Source organism: Canis aureus, chromosome 23 (genome assembly GCF_053574225.1).
Source record: "Canis aureus isolate CA01 chromosome 23, VMU_Caureus_v.1.0, whole genome shotgun sequence".
Classification (NCBI taxonomy): domain Eukaryota; kingdom Metazoa; phylum Chordata; class Mammalia; order Carnivora; family Canidae; genus Canis; species Canis aureus.
This window is the reverse complement of record NC_135633.1, coordinates 28,266,433-28,288,779: the sequence shown is the minus strand read 5'-3', so window position 1 is coordinate 28,288,779 and position 22,347 is coordinate 28,266,433. Positions and strand designations below refer to the sequence as shown.

General features: G+C 52.5%; 1 protein-coding gene, 1 long non-coding RNA gene and 1 pseudogene across 2 annotated transcripts in view; 1 reads left to right on the top strand and 2 right to left on the bottom strand.

The window, feature by feature from the left end:
• Positions 1–515: 515 nt before the first annotated feature.
• On the bottom strand, positions 516–3,834 carry TPBGL (trophoblast glycoprotein like). Its single transcript, XM_077867056.1, has one exon. It carries the CDS (start codon positions 3,341–3,343, stop codon positions 2,135–2,137), a length of 1,209 nt encoding a protein of 402 aa, XP_077723182.1. The 5' UTR covers positions 3,344–3,834; the 3' UTR covers positions 516–2,134.
• A 2,526-nt stretch (positions 3,835–6,360) lies between these two features.
• On the bottom strand, positions 6,361–7,435 carry LOC144295182 (nucleoside diphosphate kinase, mitochondrial pseudogene; annotated as a pseudogene).
• A 764-nt stretch (positions 7,436–8,199) lies between these two features.
• The window catches only part of LOC144294910 (uncharacterized), a 52,124-nt gene continuing 37,976 nt past the window's right edge, over positions 8,200–22,347 (top strand). The window contains exon 1 of the long non-coding RNA XR_013362267.1: positions 8,200–12,176. This is a non-coding gene — a long non-coding RNA (uncharacterized LOC144294910). The remainder of the gene's footprint in view (positions 12,177–22,347) is intronic.

Below are 22,347 nucleotides of genomic sequence, written 5' to 3'. Positions count from 1 at the left end.
GCTTAGTCCTCACTCCAGGACAGCATCGCATGACACAGGTTATAAGGGAGTGGCAGGTAATTCATCACAGGGGAGGATGCCAAAGCGGCAAATAATGATCCCTCCTTTCCTGCCCGAATTAACTGCCTCTGAGTCTCTGGAGCTGGATTTCTTCCCCAGTGCACCTCCCCCAGAGCCCCCATCCTACCTCAGCGATGAGGAATGACAAGGTAAGAGGATGTAGAGTGCGTATAGATTGCAGCCTGGCTATGGATAGCCCCCTCTCAGAGGATTAAAGGCAGGCCGGTTTGGAGAGCGAGGCAATCCCAGCAGAAAGTCCTTCCATATGTCTCACCTCAAACCTGCCACACGTAGTCAGAGCCTATTTCTTCTCCCATAGGCCGCCAGAAGAAGACATCAAAAGTCGCTGCCTCACTCAGGGAGGTCCAAAACACCCTCCCAAGTGTCCCCTCCCACCACTTTCAATGCCCCAAGGTCAGCAGGAACGACACGGCACCACTTACAAGAGCAGAGTATTTGAGATTATTGCAGACTTTATAGAAAACTGCCCAAGGGAGATCCAGATGTCTTGGGTGGGGGCGGGAAGGCAGACCTCAAGCCAATGTGTTGAAGGAGTTGGGGTTGGGGGGAGCGGGTTATGGGACTTCCTGTGTGCAGAGGCAGCACAGGCCAGCCATTCTGCTTGACCTAGGGGATGGGAGTCAGGGAGAGGCAGCCCCCTCCCCACTCACCAATTGTGCTTTGGGATCATGCAGAAGGCAGGGCACTGAGGCTCTGACCCTAAACAGGATGGCTTGTGCCTGAGACAAGAGATGAGGCCCCTCATCTTTGGCCTCCCTTTTGAGGCCAAAAGGCCTGGTGGAGGGGGACGTGGGGACAAGGGATCCCCAGGGGAGAAGAGTCACATGGGTGGAAAAGAGCTTGGGGGCTGCAGCTCCCAGCCCTTCAGAGCCTCCTCCCTTACTCCTCTCTGAGGCCACCATGTACAGGTGACCCTGGTTCTGAGGCCCAACCAACTACTCTGAACCCCTAGGGCTCTCTCCTTCCCCCTGGGGATCTGCCAATATGGTTGGGGGATGCTTGGCACCTGCACCTGTCTTGCAGGGCTGGGGAGCTCATCCTAGGAGAAAAGGGGGGTGGGTGGGCACACCCCAGGAGTGGATTTCTCACTGGATCCTGACCAAGTGAGTGCAAGCGATGGGTGTGGTGGGGATAGAGAGCCTAAGACTTGGGCAGGTGGATTAAAGTCCGATCAGGGTGAAGAGGTGAGAGTCTTGAGATTAGGGACAAGCACTGAGTACTGGGGGATCAGAGCCCCGGTGAAAAAGGCTGAGGATCGGTTCCATACTAAGGCTATAACAGGGTGTGACTGTCCCTGGGATGGGAGACTGATGGAGCTGAGCCCCAAGCCTGGGCCAAGGAAGGGAAGAGCCTGAGCCAGAGCTGGGGTGGTGGGCAGTATGAAATACACCCACCCCCAAATGGGGGGAGGGTGCACAACCCTCAGAGCCCTAGGATGTGGGTGTCTGCAGGGTGGGAGAGCTCAGAGCCCTGGGATGAGAAAAAAGGCTCAAAGTCCACAAAAGCCTACAGAGGGGTGCTCTGCTTGAGATCAGAATAGGATATGAGGGTCCCTGAGCCCTGGGAAGGGAGTTGAGGTCTCCAGGCTGGAGTTGGGAGCCAGTGATGTCTAGGGTGACGTTTCCCACTGAGAGATCAAGCCTCAAAGCACAGGGGGGTGGAAGCAGTCTCAGGGCTTTCGCACTGAAGGACAAAGTTTCCTGGCAAGCCTCGAAAGGGGGGCGGTGCTTTGGGGGTGGTTCGGGGAGAGATGTGTCAGAGCCTGGGATGGGCAGGTACGGTGTCTGGAATCAATAAGGGGTGTCTCTTGGTCTTGGATGGCCTGGCCAGGGCTCTCAGAGGCTGGGGAGAGGAGGGTACCAGCTTGGGGCCTCCGGGTCGGCGTGGGGGGCGGGGGGGCGGGGATGGCCATAATCCAGAGGTCTCAGGCCGGTCAGGGGCAAGTCTCGAAGCCCCCAACTGGCGGGTGTCTCATACCCATGGCTTCAGGCCGGGTAACGGCAGGAAAGTCCTCAACCGGCAGGGTCAGCCGCCAAGCCCCAAGGGGCACCACTCAGAGCCCCGAGCCCGGGGAGGTGGCGCGGGAGCCGGCGGGGGCGGCCGGGGCGGGCGCGCGGCGCGGGTCGGCGTCCTGCTCGTAGCGGTAGTGGTAGCCCTCCATCTGGTCCCGGCAGGCCTCGCGCAAGTTGCGCATCCAGCGCTGGATGCCGCGGCGGTTTAGGTAGAGCACCATGAGGAAGATGAGGCCGATGAGCGCCAGCACCAGCCCGAAGAAGACGTAGGAGGCTTCCAGCTCCGGGCCGGCGAGCTCCACTTGGTCTCCGCGACCCTCGGCGTCGCCGTGGGCGCAGCGCAGCCGCGCCTCGTCCAGGTCCAGGAAAGGCCGGTCCTGCAGCGCCCGCGGGGAGGCGCAGCGCAGCCGCCGCGCGTCGGGTACGCGCTCCGTGGCGTTGCGCAGCCAGGCCAGCAGGGGGCGCGCGGCACAGCCGCAGCGCAGGGGGTTGTCGGCGAGCAGCAGGCGCGGCGCGGGGAGGCCGCCATCGCGCTCGAGCGCGCGCAGCTCGTCGGGGCCCAGGCCCGCCAGCGCGTTGAGGCGCGCGTCCAGCTGCTCCAGGCGCGGCCGGCGCAGCGCGGCGGGCGGCAGGCGGCTCAGCGCGTTGCCCGCCAGGCCCAGGAGGCGCAGCTCGTCCAGCGGGGCGAGCGCCGTGTCCAGCGCGGCCAGCAGCGTGGGGCCGCCCCGCGCCAGCGCGTGGTTGAGCTGCAGCGAGCGCAGCGCGGGCAGCCCGCGGAAGGCGCCGCCGCCCAGGGCGCGCAGCGGGTTGTGGCTCAGGTCGAGCGCCGTCAGGCTGGGCAGCCCGTCGAAGGCGCCGTCCTCCACCACCTCGATGTTGTTGTGCGTGAGGCGCAGCGCGCTCAGCAGCGGCAGGCGCACGCCGCCCGCCCCCGCCTCCGCCGCCGCCTCCCCCGCCGCCGCCTCCCCGGGGTCCGCGTCCCCGCCGGCGAAGGCGGCCGCGCGCAGCACCGTCAGGTTGGCGCCCACGATGGTGAGGTTGCGCGCGTCGGGCGGCACGTCCCGCGGCGGCTGCCGGAGCTCGGCGCCCGACGCGCAGCGCAACAGCAGCTTGGGGCCGCCGAAGCAGTAGCACTGGAAGGGGCAGGGCGCGGCGGGCCGGCTCAGCGCCGCCGCCACCAGCAGCAGCCCCGGCAGGAGCGGCCCCCTTTGCTCCGGCTGTGCGGCGCGCGGGGCCATCGCTGCTGCCATCGCTGCTGCCCCCGCATACAGCGCCCGGGCCGCCGCGCTCAGCAGTGAGTTCGGAGCGCCTGGGGGCGGGGAGGGGGCGGCCGGGGCAAGTCCTTGACCCCGCGCGGCTGGCGATCGCGGTCGGTCCGTCCGCTGGCTCTAGAGTCCCCGGAGCCGTCACTTTTCCTGGCCGGGGGGAGAGGGGTCAGGCGGGGAGCGGAGCCCCCCGCCCCCGGTGCCCTCCTCGCCCTGCGCGCCGGCCTCCGACTTCCGCGGCCGCTCCGGGCTCCGAGCCGAGTGGGCAGGGTTTGTCTCCCCCCTCGCAGCCTCCCGGCCTCCTCCTCCTCCTCCCCCAACGGAGTCTCCGCGCCCTCCTCGCCGAGGGGCGGGGTGGGAGGCTCCCGGGAATCAGGGCTTTCGGCTGCTGCGCTTCCCCCACTCCCACTCCGGCTCCGGGGCTGCTGAGAAGTTTGGCTCTCCGAGGCTCTGACTTGCTTCCCCTCGTCCCCCCTCCCCCCCCACGGTTAAGCTGGTTCCTTCCTCCTCCCTCTACCGCACGTGTGAGGCGGGGCCGGGCGGGGGAGAGCTGGCAGGTGGGTCGGCACCACGGAGCGAGAATCTGGGGGGAGGACCTTAGAGCTCCCCCTCCATGCACAGGCGAGGATGAGGGGTGGGCTGAGAAAGTTACTCATCTTTCAGCCTCTTCCCCGCGTGTGACCCAGGAGAGGGCTGTGCTAGGAGAGACTGGAAAATCCCCAGCCTTGGTTTACCCCCTCAGCAAAACCCCAGTTACATCAGGCTGGCTGGGGTCACCACGCTTGCAGGTCCTGGGAGACCAACGTTTTCTCGACCCCATCCGACCCCCACCCAGGGAAGTCAGCGACAACCCCTCCTCCTCCTCTCCTCCCCCCCACCTCCCCTTCAACTCACTGGCTGCTCTGCCGGGAGTTCTTCCATCTGGTTTCCTCCACCAGGCTGGACTCCTCCCCCAAGCACTCTCCTAGGCCCTAGGACCTGGTGGGTGTGGTGATTCAGCTCTTTGCTCTCCCCTCCCTGCTCCCGCACCTGGGCACCCTATTACATTGTTCTACTGGGTCTCGGGACCCTGGGGTTGTTATACACCATTGACTGCCCCTCCTACCCTCCAGGGTATCCCACCTGTAAATGTTGAAAGGGTGGGAGGGTTTGGAGCTCTAGAGATTTGGAGAAGGGAGCAGATTTTGCAGCATTGAATGATGGGGGGTCAGGTAGGGGTGGTCTCAGAGGGGGCCGGGGCTGAGCTGTTTATAGGTTTGTTTTGTTCTGGATTTTTTTTTTCTTTTTTCAGAACTGGGGAAGCTCCCGACATGATTTAAAGAGATAGGCTCCTGAGAAGGGAGCACTCCTGGCCTTGGCATGAATTATTCAGGCTGGAGAGGCTGACACTTGATCCACAGGCCATTCTGGTATCAGCAAAGCTGGTTGGGATAGAGGCTGCCCCCTTCCCCCATAAGAATTAGTCAGTCTTTCTCCTGAATTAGGGACAGTTGTTGGGTTGACTTCTTCCCTGAGGTTATGTTTAACAGATTGACCAACAGATTGATATCCCTTAAGGAGGAGAAACAGACCCTGCGTGGCCTGGGTCCCAGGCCAAGACCAACATCATGGACGAGGTCTGTTGATGCTGGGGCTGGGGCTCCCCTCTCCCTTCCTCCTTTTTCCCCATCATCACTCCTGGGTATTGGCAGATGAGAACTGTAACTTGCACATGCAGGATTGGACATGTCTATGCAGGTGTACATGTGGAGTCAAGTTGGACACATGAACAGCTCAAGGTGCATCCACATGTGAGGAAACACAGACTCGTGCTTCCTTGGATGTGCATACACATGCCTAGGATGTTGTGTACAAGCCTGTACATGGTTGCAGGTAGGCTCAGGTATGCCTCGTGCAAGTATATTCAGGCTCATTCATACATGTGCACGTGTTAACATAGATTTGAGTACATCCTCGTATGTGTTCATACATCCATAAGCGCATAGATATTTGAGCATTCATATTTCTGGGACCACGTAGGTTTCCGGGTACATTCTCAGAGGGGAAGCTTACAGGTGCATGCATGCAAGCACATGCATCCAGAGATTGGACAACATACTCTTAGCCCATTTCTGATCTCCACTGCCCTTGGTCTGTATAAATAACAGGCTGAGATCCCTTTGCTCTGGGCACAGGTGCTCAGCCATTAGGGCTGTGCACTCAGCTGTTGAACTCCCCCAAGCCCTGGCCCACATCAACTGCAAGCCCCAGCTCTGACATCTCCATGGTGAGAGGCACTGGCTCTTCTTCCCTATTGGACTTGCAGTACAGGGGCTAGCACGAGAGAGTGCAGTAAACGTTTGTAGATGGGTGGATGGATGGATGGATGAATGGAAAGGTCTCTGCTTTCCTGTCCCACTACTACAGAGAGCCCCTTCTGCCTCCAGCCTCTGCGGAATCACAGACCGCCTGCCAAGGCCAGAGCCCCTTCTCTAGGGCCCCTTGGTGCTGGGTCTTGGTGGGCTAATGGCCTCCTTAGGAAAGGGCTGCAGGGCAGCAGGCAGCCTTGATTGGGGGGTACTAGACATCTCAATTGAAGAAAGGAGGCCCAGAGAGAACTTAGAACCATCATGTACCAGAGGAGAAGGCAGTGACTATGTGACTATAGTTTTTTTTTTAATATTTATTTATTTGCTTATTTACACAACGTAGTGAATTTTAATGTCCCACCCCCCTTTGGGGAAGGATGGTTATACTACACACTTTTGGAGATATCCCAAAGGTTGTCTGGCACTTTGGTATAGAAAGAATTTGGTCCAATTTCTTACTGGTTTACAATACTAAAAGGCATGTAAAGTTGGTTGCTCAATCCCTCTGGGGTGAGGTGGGGTGGGGGAGAAGGTAGACAGAGAGGTGGTCTGGGATGGAAGGGCAGACCATCTGTGTAGGCTCAGGTTCTGGATGACAGAAGTAGTTAGTTGATCCTGGTTGGCTGCTTGGGTGGCTGAGGGCAGCCTGAGTGCTCAGGTTGGGTGGATGCTGCTCTGGTGGGTTTTGTCTGCCCAGTCTACCGGCTCACTGCTCTGAAGCCATAGCTGTCTCTCTCCGGCCCCCTCCACAGAGTCACTGCATGGATGATGTTCCTGCAGTGTCTTCATCCCCACCACCTTGAAGTCCCTCCTCTCAAAGCGCTGGATCACATCCCCAGCAAGCCGCCACTGCACCCCATCTGGCTGCACTGCAACCAGGGTCTGCTCCCAGGTCCAGGAGGACCCACTGGAGTTGGGGCATGTGAGCAGGGTTGGGTCAGGGGCCTGCAGGCCGCTCAACAACCCCAGCAGCGCTACACGCTCCAAAAAGCCGCCCATGACCCTCGGCCAATGGGCTGCTGGCTGAGTGCAGAAAACTATTTTTAAAAAAATTTTTAAGGTTTTATTTATTTATTAGAGAGAGAGTGAGTGAGAGAACACAAGTAGGGGAAGCAGCAGAGACAGGAGAAGCAAGATACCACTGAGCAGGGAGCCCGATATGGGGCTCAATCCCAGGACCTTGGGATCATGACCCGAGCTGAAGACAAGATGCTTTATGGACTGAGCCACTCAGACATCCATATGTGACTATGGTTTATAACTGGGGAGTCTGAGGCCATAGGGCCAGGGACTTGCCTCAAAGCTAGTGGCTGTCAGGGCTTAGCCTAAACCTGGCCCAGGCTCCTTGCCTAGGGCTTTGTCCAAGGTAGTGGCTGTATCTGAGAAGGACCAGTACGACAGGGAATCTCATCCTGACCCCTGGAAGCTGAAGTTAGCAACAGATGCCAAGCTGGATGTGATATGACCTTGAATGTCTTTCTGCCTCTGGTCTGTCAGCTTCTACTTCTGGAAAGTAGATGGGCTTCTGGATTCCTATCCTTCGTAGTCTTCTCAGGGCTGTTGTGACAAAGTGAACAGGAAGTGCTTTGAAACAGGAAAAGCCATAACACCTCGGGCCTGGGGGCCTTTATTATGTGACTGGATGATGCATTGCCCTTTTCTGGGACTAATTAGCTCCCATGTCATTTTGTCTTGTTCCATCTTCCTCCCTCCCCCAGCATAGCAAGTTCATGTAGATGGTACAAGGAATGAGTCTCCACTTGCTGTCCCTGTGAAAGCCTCTACCCAGCCTCCTCCCTGCCCTCCCTTCTTCATGCAGGTGTTCTCCTCTGTTCAGGTTCCTCTGGACTGTGAGCCATTTGGGGGGTCTCTGTTCTCTAGAAGAACTTCCCTCTCCATTTTGTCAGTATTCCACATGCAGTAGGTGTTCAATAAATGTATGTCTAGCTGTGTCTGGGGCTGTGCTCATTCTCTGATGCATTCCGTGGAAGTATCTTTGCTCAGATTGTTTGCCCCACTTGGATTCTTCCCTCCCCTTGACTGTTTCTTCAGGCCCAGGCCACTGATCCTCAGGGCTCAGTTTGGGTTCTGTCCCCTCCAAGAAGCCTTCCTGGCTTCCTTATCTCCTTTGAATTTCACTTAGCAATCAGAAGGTTGGAGCAACTCTGAGCCCCCTTACCGTCTGCAGCTGGGGCTCAGGACTGGGTCTGGTCTCCTGTGTTATCAGCGCAGAGCTCAGCATGAGAAGGCACTGGGGAATATTTACTGGATGAAATGATGATTTAAAAATCTCTGGCTTGGGATCCCTAGGTGGCGCCGCGGTTTGGCGCCTGCCTTTGGCCCAGGGCGCGATCCTGGAGACCCCGGATCGAATCCCATGTCGGGCTCTCGGTGCATGGAGCCTGCTTCTCCCTCTGCCTGTGTCTCTGCCTCTCTCTCTCCCTCTGTTACTATCATAAATAAATAAAAATTTAAAAAAAAAATAAATAAAAATCTCTGGCTTGATCGTCTCATCTCTGCGAGGCAGGCTAGCTGAGGAGCTCCCATCTACACTTTCCACCAGGAGACAGCCTTCCAGAAAGGTGAGGTACTTTCTTCAAGGTCGCACAGCTGACTGAACCCCAAGCCTGACAAGAGCTCAGGTTTCCTGCTCATCTCTGCTGCAGCCCTCCCCATTCTAGGCTCTCTCTGGAGAGTGTGACTGGGTCAGATCCCAGGGGATCCTGTGGGCGCAGAGCTTCAGGGTTTTCTTAGGATTCAGCAAGTGAAGTCACCCCAACCTGCCCAAGCAGAGTGATTGCCCTTTGCTGGATTGAGAATCATCCACATGTCAACTACTCTAGACCCCAATATTTTTTATTTTTATTTTTTAGAGAGAGAGAGAGAGAGAGAGAGAGAGCACATGTTCATGAGCAGGATGGGGAAAGACAGAGAGAGCGAGAATCCTAAGCAAGCTCCATGCTCAGCAGGAGCTCTATCTCATGACCCTGAGACCATGACCTGAGCCAAAATCAAGAGTCGAGCACTTAACTGACCAAACCACCCAGGCACCCCTGAACCCCAATTCTTGAATTTATTACCCCCCTAGGCTCCAGAGCCCCTCTCGAAGCCTTCCAAGGTACTCTCCCTCTCCTAACTCCAGCTCTTTCACTTTTCTCTCCACAAAGGCCCTGCTCTCTATAAGGTCAACTGAGCCGTGGTAAGGAGCCTACAGAGGTTTGGCAACTTTCCTGAGGTCATCTATCAGGGAGCCCCATTCCTGTCTGCCTCCAGCTCCCATCTTGTCTGTCAGAAGTGTCTCAGTGTTCCTAAAGTCCTTAGGCAAGTCTGCTTTTCCAGATCTGTTTCCTCTCTGCAAAGAAGGAGTGTGTCTAGACAGGATGATCTTAGAGGGCTTTTAGTCCTGTGCCCCTTGCCCTTTTAGGGGTGGAGGCCATGGAGGGGAAGATAATACTGTAATTTGCCCAATTGGTGCCCTCACCTCAATGTATGACTTTGAACTTGGCCCCACCCCAACTATTGTGGTGGTAGCATAGTCTGGCAGGGGAGGAGGGTCCTCCTAAGTCTGTAGCAGCCTGTGATATCCAGAGTCCCTTTACCTTGGCTGATTCCCTTTCCCTCTGCTCCCCCTTCCTCTGAGGCAAGTGGAAGAGCAGCTGGACAGGGCTGATGTGATAAAGCTCAGTCATTAGGTAGTGGGGGAGGCCCCAGATTCTCTCTAGCGTAACTTCTGCACTGGCAGGGAGGGGGAAACTCCACCACAGCTTTTACTGTTCTCATTTCTCACTGCCCCTCCCACCCCTCCACCGACCACGAGACACAGGAAAATCCATAGACCCAAGATTCATCTTCTCCATTGAGTCAGCAGAGGCCACACTCTGCTTCTGAGGGGCCAGCAACTGGCTTTTAAATAACTCTCTCTGATATTTAATACCCTTCTCCTCCACTCTGCAGCCTGGGCCTCTGGGGAAAGGCTAGAATAAATGAGCTGGATGAGTCCTCTCAAAGTCGTAAGTGCTCCTGCCTCCACCTCAACACATCCTCCCCCACCCAGGCTCCCAAGCCATTGGGAAAAACCTGATTCTTTATTAGCTTTGCACTGTGCTTTACAGTTTCTGAGTGGTGTCCCAAGCTGGGTCTTTTATCCCCAGGTTAGAATTGGAAACTGAAGTTTAGGAAAGGGGAGTGACCCCATCTCGTTCTTGGTGTTGGTCTGCTAGTGGCTAGCTGTGTGACTGTGAGCAGGTTCATGTCCCAGTCTGGGCTTCTAATTCCTTACCTGTGATAGAAGGTGGTTCCCTCCATCTGTAAAGTTTTCTTGAGTTGCTGCCCCGATCTAGGTCTCTCATGGAGCTGCTTTTTGCTTGCATACTCTTCTTCTTGGGGAAGTTGAAAGGCACAGCAGACAAGCTCAAGGCCAGGCAGGGTTTGGCCCCAGGGCTCCAGTGTTGAACCAGTTGAGTCTGGGACTGGAGTTGGTGGGGAAAAGGAGAGGGAGCAGAGTTGGAGGATTTTCCTCTCCTCCCCTCCCCTCACTTCCCAAGTCCTTCCCTTTCCTCTCCTTCCTTTCTTTTGCAAGTAGAGGTCAGGACAGATCAAGGGCAGTAACTTATTTAAATCATGGTTTTCTTAAAACTCAGGGTCTGCACTATAGGAGAGAGGTGGGAACAAAACTCTAAGCTGCACCGGGTTCAGGCTCCTGATAATGGAAGTTGGGCCCAGTTCTCCTGGCTTTACCACTGTTCTGTGTCATTCAGAAAATAGGAATTGGTATCTCTGTTGGTCGTAGAAGAACATGGAGAACAAAGCCCCTTAGTGGCACTCTCGGTTAAGTGTCTGCCTTCAGCTTGGGTCATGATCTCAGGGTCCTGGGATGGAGCCCAGCATCAGGCTCTCTGCTCAGCGGGGAGTCTGCTTCTCCCCCTCCCTCTGCCCTTCCCCCTCATTTGTACATGCAGACTCTCACTCTCTCTCCCAAATGAGTAAATAAAATCATTAAAAAAACAAAGAAAACAAAACAAACAAACAAACAAAAAAAACACCCCACACTGGCAAGTTAAGAGTGGTGCTTGGGGCTGCTCTAAATCAATGATGGCACAGGGCCTATATTACAGGTTTTCTGATTCCCAATGTGATGCTCATGCCACTGTCCTGTTGCATACAGGAAGTAGGGGGCTAAGGGATGAGAATGGGAGAGGCAAGTGGGTTCTTGCTTAGATCTGAGAGTGACCTTAGTTTGCTTGACTTCCTTAGTATATTCTTGTTGGGTCCTCATGTTCCACCTTAGCTATACCAAGCCTTCTACTTCTAGAATTACAGAATCTTGGAATCAAAAAATTGAATTATAAGAACCACAGAGTTGGAAGACTGTAGAACTCCTAGAACTATGTTCTGTTTGAAACAGAACATAAGACTCTTATGGTGGTAAACGAAACACTTAGAACTTGTGGAAGAGTGTTATATTAATGTTCCCCCAATGAATCCTGCGTATTTGTATCTATACTTTTATACTGTCCCTTCCCACACTGACTAGTTTAGCCAAATGAATTCCTTTGGCTATTGAGATATCCGCAAACGTGATGTAAGCAGAAGATTTGAAAGTGCTTGTTGTTGGGGCTTCCCTCTCTGTTCCCCAGAGATCTCCATGTGTAGAAATCCAGGCAAGCTTCTTAGAGGCAGAAACCAGAAATGAGCCATCCCAGCTGAAGCCCTCTAGACCAGCCAGCTCCCAGGTGATCTTCTAGCTGACATCAGCTGCTTCTGTGACCCCAGAAAAGACCAGAACTATCCAGCTGACCCAAGCCCAAAATTGCTGACTCACAGAATTGTGAACAAATAAAATGGTTGCTGTCTTAAGTCATTAAATTTGGGGAGAGGGGTGATTTGTTACACATAGGTAACTGATTCAGAAGCTTAGAATTGTGGAATCTTAGTCATAGATTTCATATACCCCTACAAGCATGAACCTTTGTTCCTGGGACCAAAGACTGGAATCTTTGATGTAGTATCTGAAGGGCCCTGAGAACTCACTTCTTTAACTCCCACTCAGGGCAACATGCTCCTTTCCTGACTAGTTGATCCACTCTCCCTCTCCCAACCTGGAGCCCTCCCCCACCCACAGCGTTTTTCTTTCTTTGGCATTTTGTCCATTCTGTCACAAAGTCTTCTTGCCCCACTCCTCAGTTGGTTTCTCAGTCCCTTCCGTCCACTTTAGGAAGCCTTCCCATGTCAATCTGCTTGTTTTGATCTTGGGAACTAAATGTGGATGTGATGATAACACGTCTTGATATTTATCCCAGTGCCTGGCACAGAGTGGGTTAATGAACATATCCTGGAGAAAACTGCCGCCACCACCAACTACTCACTTTTTCCTGCTGTCCCCTTACTGCAGTGTTCCTGGATCTGTCCGTGGTGCTGAATGTGTTTATCCTTCTCGTCATTGTCTGCCTAAGAATGGCTACTTCTAAACGGTAGGAATCATTTCTATGTCCTGCAATTAAATCTCTCAATCAATGCCCCCCACTCCTTCCCTCCCTCTCTCTTCTTCTCTGTCTTCCTCTCCTTCCCTACCTCTATCCCTGTCTCCTATTTCTTCTTTACTGTCCCTCCATCACTCATACTTATTAGCGTGGAATATTTAATGAAACTAATATCTGGTGATATATACTAATTAGGATAATGTTTGGTGGTATGCATCAGAATGCCCTAAGCAACAGTCTCTTAAATTATACAAAATAAAAGTTCATTTTTTCACAAAAAAAATGTCCATTTGAGTCTGAATCGTTTCTCCATAGTCATGAGAAACCAGTAGTCCTTTCTGCCTCCCGCTCTGCCTTCCCTAGGGTCTAGTCCTCATTCTTTGGAACAAAATGGCTTCTAGAGTGCCAGCCATCACATCAGGTAGGAGATGGAGACAAAAGATAAATAAGGGTGCCACTTCCCATAATTTTATTCAGCACTTTCACTTATATATCTTATTGGCTTCAAAGAGCATGGTAAATAATAGTCTGAAGTGGGAGGCAAGGTGCCCAGCAAAAAGTTGTAGTCCTTATTATTGAGAATTAAGGAGAAATAGCTATTGAAAAGTAACTAGAAATCTCTGACGTTAGTAATAGAACAGTGGCAGTGATGGTGACAGTGACTGTGCTGTACTAACTGTGGTGCTGATGGGACAGCAGTGGTAATGGTGGTAGTGGTGGTAGTAGAGGGGATGAAAACGGTAATGGTGGTGATGATAGCAGCGATGATGATGTTAAAGAAGATAGTGGTAAGGATGGTGATGATAAAGCTGGTGGTCAGTATAAGCTCTGGTCCAGGAATAGAGACTCACTCAAGCATCAGCCTGAACCAGGAGAATACCAGAAGATGGTCTCAGTGACTATAAAGTGTTTGGAACATGGGGCCTGCTCTGAGCCACAGGGGCCCTGCAGCCTTACAGTTCATCAGCCTTGAGCCTTTCACATTGAATCCAAGTCACCCACAGGAGAACATGAATCAGATTCCTCCCATTTAGGCTGGAAATCACTCTGGGATGAAAACTTACAGCATTAGGGAGGTGAAGCAGCAAGGTTCATATTGGACTTCCTTTTTTAAAAATTTTTATTTATTTATGATAGTCACACAGAGAGAGAGAAAGAGAGAGGCAGAGACATAGGCAGAGGGAGAAGCAGGCTCCATGCACTGGGAGCCCGACGTGGGATTCGATCCCGGGTCTCCAGGATTGCACCCTGGGCCAAAGGCAGGCCCCAAACCGCTGCACCACCCAGGGATCCCTGGACTTCCATTTTTTAAAAAAAGATTTTATTTATTCATCAGAGACACACAGAGAGAGGCAGAGACATAGGCAGAGGGAAAAGCAGGCTCCTTGCCTGATGTGGAACTCGATCCCAGGACCCTGGGATCATGATCTGAGCTGAAGGCAGATGGTCAACCACTGAGTCATCCAGGTGCCCCTGGATTTCCATTTATTAGATAATAAACAGTGAGGAGTTTGTTGTTGCAATCAAAGAAGGCTTTCCTGTGAAGTATACAGAGAAACACATAGACACATAGTCTCAGAAATAGAGATAAATGGATTCAAAGACAGACATACAGAGAGAATTACAGATACATAGAAACAGCCACATAGTCCTGGAGATGCACAGACACACTTCGTCTCATAAGGCGGCAACAGGCCAACCTCTCTCTCCAGAGACACAAGCCATGCAGCCATCTTATTCCACAGGATAACTTTCATATTACCCCTGGGGCTCATGTCCTAAAGGTACCAAGGACCAGAAATAACACTGCTGAGGGGCTCAGAGCTCAGCAGCCAATTGGAGAAGGAAACCGTGTGACCTCTGATACGCCTCTCACCTGGAGTGAGGTTGCACCCATGCTCCATGGCCTGCCCCAGGCCAGCCCAGGTTCTACAGCTGAAGGTTACCAGAGGGGTGGAACCTGGGTTGGATGGAGTGTGTCCTCCAGGATGTCTACCCCCAGGGGCCCAAGGACACACCTGGAAACCATTAGCAGAGGAGCCATCAGGCAGCAGGCTCTGGCTCCAGGTGAGAAGGCGTGATGAGAACATGTGGCAGCCTCCTGCTCACTGGAGCTGGAGGGTGGAGGACACCTTGGCTGAGTAATTCCAGCATCACTCCCCTGGCACCCACGTACTATGCAAAGATAACTACAGACCTTGGTGCTCAAGATGGTTGGTGAGCCTGCCTTTGGTTCACCTCCTGAACCTTTGACACTAGATTTCTTGACCTTCACAATGATACTACCAGGAAGCCTTCCTGATGACTCCTCTGCTCTCCTTTGTCTTTCTTTTTCTGCTTCTTCTCAAAGCTCCTATATAACATCACCCTTAGCTGTCAACTCTTTCCATTGATCAGTGCTTCTTTGTAAGTGGCAGCCCTTTCTGTTTCTGGCCACTGTGGTCCTCCTCTCTGTCTACCTACAGCAACTTTATTTCACTGTGGTTTTAGTCCTTTCTTAGTGATTGAAGATGTTTGGGTCCCACCTTGGTTCTCAGCCCCCTTTGCTGCTAATCCTTGGCCCTGAGATTCATGACTGACTCATTTCCCATCTCTGGAGTGCTGGAGCTCCCAGCTTATGAAGGAGCCAGCAGAAAGCCCTGATCTTTGTATTTAGATCATCTATTGCCACCAGGCTAGGCCTCAAGAACTAGCCTCAAGAACTAGAGGTTCTTGCCACCCTAAAGCTACTTCTGCCTTTCTAGCCTTACATTGGCCAGGATGATCTAGTGCTGGTTTCATCCAGTAGGCCAGGTTCCAAGTCCCTAGATTTCCCCAGCTGTGTCCCTAAATGATAGAGAAAGCATTCCATTTTAAGTGTGTTGGGGTATCTTCCCCCAACTCTGTAAGGGTATGATATCTCTGGGGATTTCTAGCAGCTCATCACTCTGGGTAGGCAGCAAGATCTTGAAGGCTAACTAGGACATTGATTATTGAATGTCCCCGCATATTCCTGGACTTAGGACAGGAATCTCAAGACAGAAGCATGAACAGCTACCTGAGCAGTTCCCTGTTGGGCCAACCCCAAAGTCTGTGTCTTGGTAGCTCCTGTGGCACACCCAGCATAAACAGCTACCCCCTTCTTCCTGTCTTAGTGCATTGCCTACTTACGGCAGGGGCTTCAGCTTGGCCCTGCCAGTATGTCCCCAGCCCTGCCCTGGGAAAGGAAAAAAGAAGCCAGTTGGAAGTTCAGAAAAGGAAAGGCTAAAAAGGAGCCCACAATCGGCCCTAATTAGCCACTGGGAGAGAGAAAAGGAGGTCAGAGGCCTGAGTCTACTTTTGAAAGAAAGCACCTGGCAGGCAGAGCCATGGCTGGTCTGCACCCTCACACTACCCAGCACAGGGTTTGGCCCTACAAAAGCCCATCTGACCCTGGTTCTTAGGACCCCCAGCTTGGGGAGAGCTCTACATCTACCCAGAGAACTGCCCTGGCTCTCTCCTCTGGAAGAGGCAGCTGGCTATGGGGAAAGAGGGAGGGAGGGAAGGAGGGAGGGAGGGAAGGAGGGAGGGAGGGAGGGAGGGGAGACAGACTTGAGTGAACATCCACTGTATGCAGTGTGCTGAGTTTAGAGGTTTCCATACATGACTGTATTTAATTTTCACAGTGGTCTTGAAATGGAGGTACTTTAGCCCCAATTTTTAAATAAAGAAGTGGGCACTCAGGTTAAGTAGTTGACCCAAGATCACACAGCTTAAAAGGGACCGAGTGGAGGAGAGTCCAGCTTAGGCTGTGTGCTTGGCAACCTGTCCTCTTGGTGCTATAAAATGAGCGCTTGGAGGGCAGAGCCCTTGCCTGCATCATCGCTTATGCCCTGGTGCTCAGCCTGGGGAGGCGCAGGCATGTGGCTAGTGCAGAGAAGAGCTATTGTACTCAAGAGCCAGGACAGGCTGAACCAGGGAAGGACATAAAAAGAGGAGAATGGAGCGATGATGGAGGTACTACCGAGATAGATCACTCTATCCCCTGGGACATCATGCAGGGGAGCCCTGGGGCAGCTTTCCTGGGGCGGAGGACAGTACTGGACTGAACATAGCTTGTGCCTGGCAGTGGGGGAGGCAGGGGAGGAAGAAGTGCAGGAACAGTGCATTTCTTCTCCCCTTTTGCCATTCCTCCTACTCTCCCACCCACCACAAATGGTTAAGCCAAAGCAGAAAACAAAATGAAGAACCTTTAGCCTTTGCTGGAGCCAAGCCACCTCTGCTTAGCCTGGGCAGATCACCAATGGGCCAGCTGGGCCAGGGCCAGGCTATGGTCCAGAGCAGGGTCGGGGGCGTTGAGGAGAAATACACTGGGCCTCAGGGCAGGGCTGCTGTGGGCACAGTGCTCCTCCACACAGGCTGGATCTTCTGGCAGGTGCTGAGCATCCCTAACAGCAGGATGGGGAGAGGGAAAGAGCCACTCCCCCACTTTGGCCCTGTCTGTGAGCACCCCAGTAGCAACTGGGGAATAGGAGAGAACACCTTTTGGGTCAAGTAGACATCACGTAGCAGCTGTCTTTATAATTACCACCCTCAAAGGTAGTCTCAGTCCTGATTTTAAAGATGAGGAAACTGAAGCACAGATGGGCTAAGTAACTTGTCTGAGGCCACAGAGTGAGTAGGAGGAGGGTTGGGATTCCACCCCTGATTCTTTGGCTCCAGGCCTGCTCTTAATCATCATCATCTTCTGAGAGGAGCGGCAGAAGCTTGCCTGTCTGCACCCACCAGCAATTAGGGGCCCCTCGGTATTGTGAAGAATGTCAGCGGAGTGTGTCTGATTAGACTCATCAGTGCCCAGCATGGGACACATGTGTTTTTAAGATAGATCACCATTATCCTTGGCTGAAGAATTGCGTGGGGTTTTCTAATTACAAATTATTCCTGCTGGATTTCATTATGCTCCCTCTTGTCTGGCTTTTTGTGTTCTCAATCTTACAAAACTTTGAAAATCATAGTTGGCCGAGCTTGTGTTCTTGGTCTTAAAATATGCAGCTATGCTTTTATTAAGACACAATGTTGTTATATTTTTAACGAGTGAATGTTTGACTCAATATTACAAGAAGACAGCGATTATTTGAATTTAACCGATTCCACATTTATAATGAGAAGAACAGGATGGAAATTTACCTGCCTATAGAAACCCTCATTCATTTGGAAAGCAGATTTCCTGTGGTAGCGGGAGGTTCTCATTTAAGTGTTTTGAACTGTTTTAGCCAACAGCCAACTGTTGTAGGCAAGTTGCCTGTGTTAATTTGATCATTTCTAAGTGAGACTTTTCACCAAAGATGAAAGATTCTTCAGAGTTAACAGCACCAGCAAAGATGGTAGAGAAAGAGTGATTTGTATCCTTGAAAAAAGAAAAAAAGGTAATACTTACAGGACCCAGCAGAGGCTTACTTAAAGGAAGTCAGGCTAATCTCCCCTCTCTCCTCCTTTTGGGAGAAACTGAGTGATAGATCAGGGGTCTGTCACTGTCCTGAGAATCTTAATTTTAGAAAGGCATTTGGAACATCTCCCAGGGTATTTTTACAGCAAGACAAGGGGCAGGATCAAATAGTGATACTCTAGGGGAATCCCTAGCTGCCTGGACAGCTGGTAGAGGAAAATTGATTAGTGGATCAATGGCAGTCTGGAGGGCAAACTACAGCTCTGCTCAGGGCTCAGTCTTCCACGAGGACATGCTCAGGCTGATGTATTTTTGAAGGACTTGGATGAAGCCAAATAAAACATGTATATCATATCTGCAGACTGTGTTAGGAGGCAGGACTGTGTTTCAAAATGATTTAGATTGACTTGATATACAGGTGACAACCATAGGCTCAAGTTCATGGAAGTATATGTCAAGTTCCTATTGAGGCTCAAAGGTTGGGGTGGGAAGAAGGAAAGGAATTTTTGAGCACATGCTGTGTGCCATGACTTGCATAAGAGAGCTCACTTAGTTATGAGAACCCTCAGAGAGGGGCACCTGGGTGGCTCAGTTGGTTAAGCATCTGCTGTCAGCTCAAGTCATGATGCCAGGGACCTGGGAATGAGTCCCACATCTGGCTCCTTGCTCCATGGGGAGCCTGCTTCTCCCTCTCCCTCTGCGTGCCACTCCCCCTGCTTGTGAGCCCTCTTTCTCTCTGTCAAGTAAATAAATAAAATCCTAGGGGGTCCCTGGGTGGCCCAGCGGTCTGGCGCCTGCCTTTGGCCCAGGGCGCGATCCTAGAGACCCGGGATCGAATCCCATGTCGGGCTCTCGGTGCATGGAGCCTGCTTCTCCCTCTGCCTGTGTCTCTGCCTCTCTCTCTCTCTCTCTCTCTCTCTGTGACTATCATAAATAAAAAAAATTTTTTTAAATAAATAAATAAATAAATAAATAAATAAATAAATAAAATCCTAAAAAAAGAAAAGACGAAAAGAAAACCCTCAGAGGAAGGAGGACATTGTTCTCATTTTATAGGGAAAGGAACTGAGTCCCTGAGAAGCTGAGCGTTTGCTTGAGGTCACAGCTAGTAAAGGGTGGAACTGAGCTCAAAATTGAGGCTGGTCAGACTCCCAGGTCCCCCTTTTCACAAAATGTCTAAGACAAAGGAGACAGAGCTTAACAGCAATTATGTGAAAAGAGAAAAACACACATTTATGTGATGTTCGTCCCAAATTGTAATGCTGAGCCTTTCCTGAGCCTCTCTTTTGGGAACCAATCTGGAGCCAGGCTTGGGATGCAGGGATGGAAACATGTGGCCCCTAAGCAAGCTGAATTGTTTGGCGAGAGAAACCAACACAAAAGGCAAATTTGATAGTGCTGGGTGTACAAATACCATGAGATCCCAGGGAAAACTGGGTCTCCTGCTTCAGGGAGTCCTGGCAAACTGCAAGAGGAGGCAGAACCTGGCCTGAGGCCTGAGGATGGCTGGCTTGTCAGGGAGCCCAGGATGCACATGGCTTGCGGGTCCAGGTGGAGTGCACCAGCCTAGGAACTTCATTTCTTTCACTCTTCAGCCCTGGGCCCCACTGTAAGGCCCAGGAAGAGACTGTGCTGAGGAGATGGGGAGGCTTGCCCATTCTCCATCCCCAGCTCCCCACCAAGGAATCGTAAAAGTGAGCAGGAGGGGAGTGGGAGATCTGGAAGGCATCCAGGAGCTGGAGTCAGGAATTTTCCTCTGGGAACGCTGGGAGGTTCTGGGACCTTGGACTCCAAACATGCCCGTTACTTTGTAACCACCGGCTGCGCCCACAGCTGTTCCTTCAAGGGCCAGAGATTGGTGCTCAGGGCCAGGGAACATGCAAACAACCCATGTCCTGGGAATCATTTGGAAGAGGAAAGGAGGGCAACCCAAATCTTTGGATCCATGGGCATCAGTGGGAATAGCATGTGCAGAGGTCTGAGGTCAGGGGACAGGCTTGGTGGGCCAGAGATAAGGGGCCCGGAGATGGAGGAGAGGGGGGTTGTAGAGATACAATTGGTGAGGTCTGCAAAAGCCAGGCCTTGCATGTCTTGTTCAAGATTTTAACCTTTATCCCAAAGGCAAGGAGAAGCCACTGAAGGCTTTTAAGCAGAGAGGTGACAATTTTCTTTGCTTTTCAGAAAGATCACTGTCACTGTGTGATTGAAGGGGCCCAAGTGTGAGAAGACAAATGAGGCGCTTGTGGTATAGGTGGGAGACAATGGCTCTGGGGCCCATGGTGGTGTGGAGGTGGGAGGGGTGGTGGGCTTGTCACAGGGACCTGGAGCCCTGATAGTGGGGCAAGGGAGGGATGGCTCTGGGTGTCTAGCTTGTGGATGATGGCGCCATTCATTGTGAGAGGGAAGACCAGGGATGGGTTGGGCAGAGAGGGTGAGCTTGGCCCATTGCTGCTGCATTAGAGACACTGAGGCATCCAAGCAGAGATGTTGAATGGGCGATTGGGTATTTAAGACATGGAGTTCGGGATCTGTGTAAGGGCTGAAGGTGCAGAGCTAGATTTGTCAGTATTTAGGTGCCAACTGAAGCTGCGTGCTTACTGAGGCCCCCTTGGGTCCATTACCTGCTCTGAGGCAGTTCTGACTCTCCCAGCCTGCCCCAAAGCTGGTGCAGGGCCCTCTCTGGGCTTCTGCAGCTTTCTCACCGCAGAGTGTGGTCAGTGTCTGCCGCCCTCCTTCAATGGTAAGTTCCATGAGGGTAGGGACCACATGCATTTCTGCATCCCCAGAGTCTGGCACGGATCCTGGCACAGAGGAGGCTTGGGTGGCAGTTTGATAATTGATGCATGAACCAACTCTCAGAGGAAGGGGCTGCCATAGAAAGGAATGAGCTTCCTGCTCCAGAAGGCACATGAGCAGGGGTTCTGTGGGGAAATTCCTATTCCCAACAGGTGTCCTTTGGGACCCTCTCAGCTCTGGATTCTAGTTTTCCAGACCTGAGTCATTTCCCCTAGGGAGTCCAGAGTTTGGACTGGGACTCTGTGGTTTCCTCCTCCTCTGGAGAGGTTTCTGGAGGCTGTGCTGACCTCAGCAGGCACGCCCTTCCCCCTCAAGCCTCTCCACTCTGGAGATCCACCCAAGCGTAGTTTCCTTGCTAGGGTTTGCAGAAGCTGCTGAGGTAGCTTTGGCCGGGACTGCTGGGGCTGGCCACCTGCCCTGCCCAGCCTCCTCGACCTCAGCCTTGGCCTGAGCCCTCTTCCCTCGCCCCCCGCCCCCTCTATTCTAGCCCACTGCATCCTTTACTGCAGCAGTTTGGCCATTGTAAGAGCCAAAGTGGGTATTAGCCTGGAGATTCAGGGGGGCTTTGCAGGAAGGGGGCATACCTGGAAGGAGGAGAAAGGGGAGCAGATTAGATAAAAAGGTGGGAAGGGAGAGGGAAGAGGAGAGGTCTGGGAAGGGGCTAAGGAGACGCAGAAGGTCTCCAGTGGATTGGAGGACTGTCAAGAGTATCTGGCTCCCTTGCTTTGGCCACAGAGAAACTGAGGAGGAAGGGTGGGGGAATCTGGGGGTGGGGATTGGAGTGTGACTTGCTAGAGGATACACAGGGCATAAGGATCCCCTCTCCCTGTAATTGGGGAGGTGGAGAAGAGGAGGGAGCAGAGGGCCTGGAGGCCAGGTCAATTGCCAAGTCAATTGACTTGGCAATTGACTGGCCCACCTAGAGGAGGGGTTGGGGAGGAATGGTAGTCCTGGAACAGAAGGTTCTGGAGTCAAGGTTGGCCGAGACTGAATCATCCCCACGCTCTTCTCTTTTCTCCCTGTCACACTGGAACTCCTGGAAAATAGGGACCACCTCTTCCATCTGATTGAGACCATTCCTAAGGCAGGGAATAGTCTGGAGTCTCCCCAGATTGGGGCCAGGCCAGAACTGAACCTCCATCCTCTGTCTATCCATAGCACTGGGGGCCAGGGCAGTGCAGGCAGGAGAGGGGCCCGGGGCTGGTGCCTTAGAGGGGTCTAAACCTTGACATGACTGGCCAGTCCTGCTCCGTTCACAGAGGGGAAGGTGAACCTTGAAGCCTGTGAAATGAGAGAGAAAACCAACACAGAGGAGGGTTCCAGCTTCAGGGGCTGACTCCTCACAGCGCAGCAGGGTCTGATAACATGCACATTGTTGCAAGAGGTGGGGATGTTGGTTCAGAGTGCTCGGCCTGAGATGACTGTGGTGGCCGTGCTCCATGCCAGCTGGGCCAGCTCTGGCAGCACATGCTGCGGGGGACTGCCAGGCTGCCCCAGGAAACCCGAACTACCTAGACTTCCAAATCACTATACACGTGACGATAGGAGCTTTAAAGGACCCAAACACAGCAGCACCATCTCTTTAATATCATTTTATGCATGTTTTTAGAAGGTCATTTTGCTTTTTTTTTTCAGAGTGTGCTCACTAGAGAAAATTTGAAAAATGGAAGTTGAAAGGAAGATAAACACACCCATAATCCCACTATGTAGAGACATTTTTGACAAATTTCCTTCCAGTCTTTTTCTTTTCAGTCTTTTTTCTACGCAGATATTCTCCACAGTTGTGTTAACACTGCTCTAATCTTTAAAACTGTTTTATTTTTTTTCTTACGATTTTTAAGGTAGAGCATGCTCTTAGTTTTAAAAGAAGAAAGTACAGGAAAGTATTTTTAAAAGTAGGAAAAATTACTCATAATCCCATTATCCCATCATTGTGTAGAGACATTGGAATATTTACATTTA

Excerpts from the sequence above, each read along its gene's own strand:
- TPBGL (XM_077867056.1), bottom strand. The coding sequence starts at position 3,343 with ATGGCAGCAGCGATGGCCCCGCGCGCCGCACAGCCGGAGCAAAGGGGG.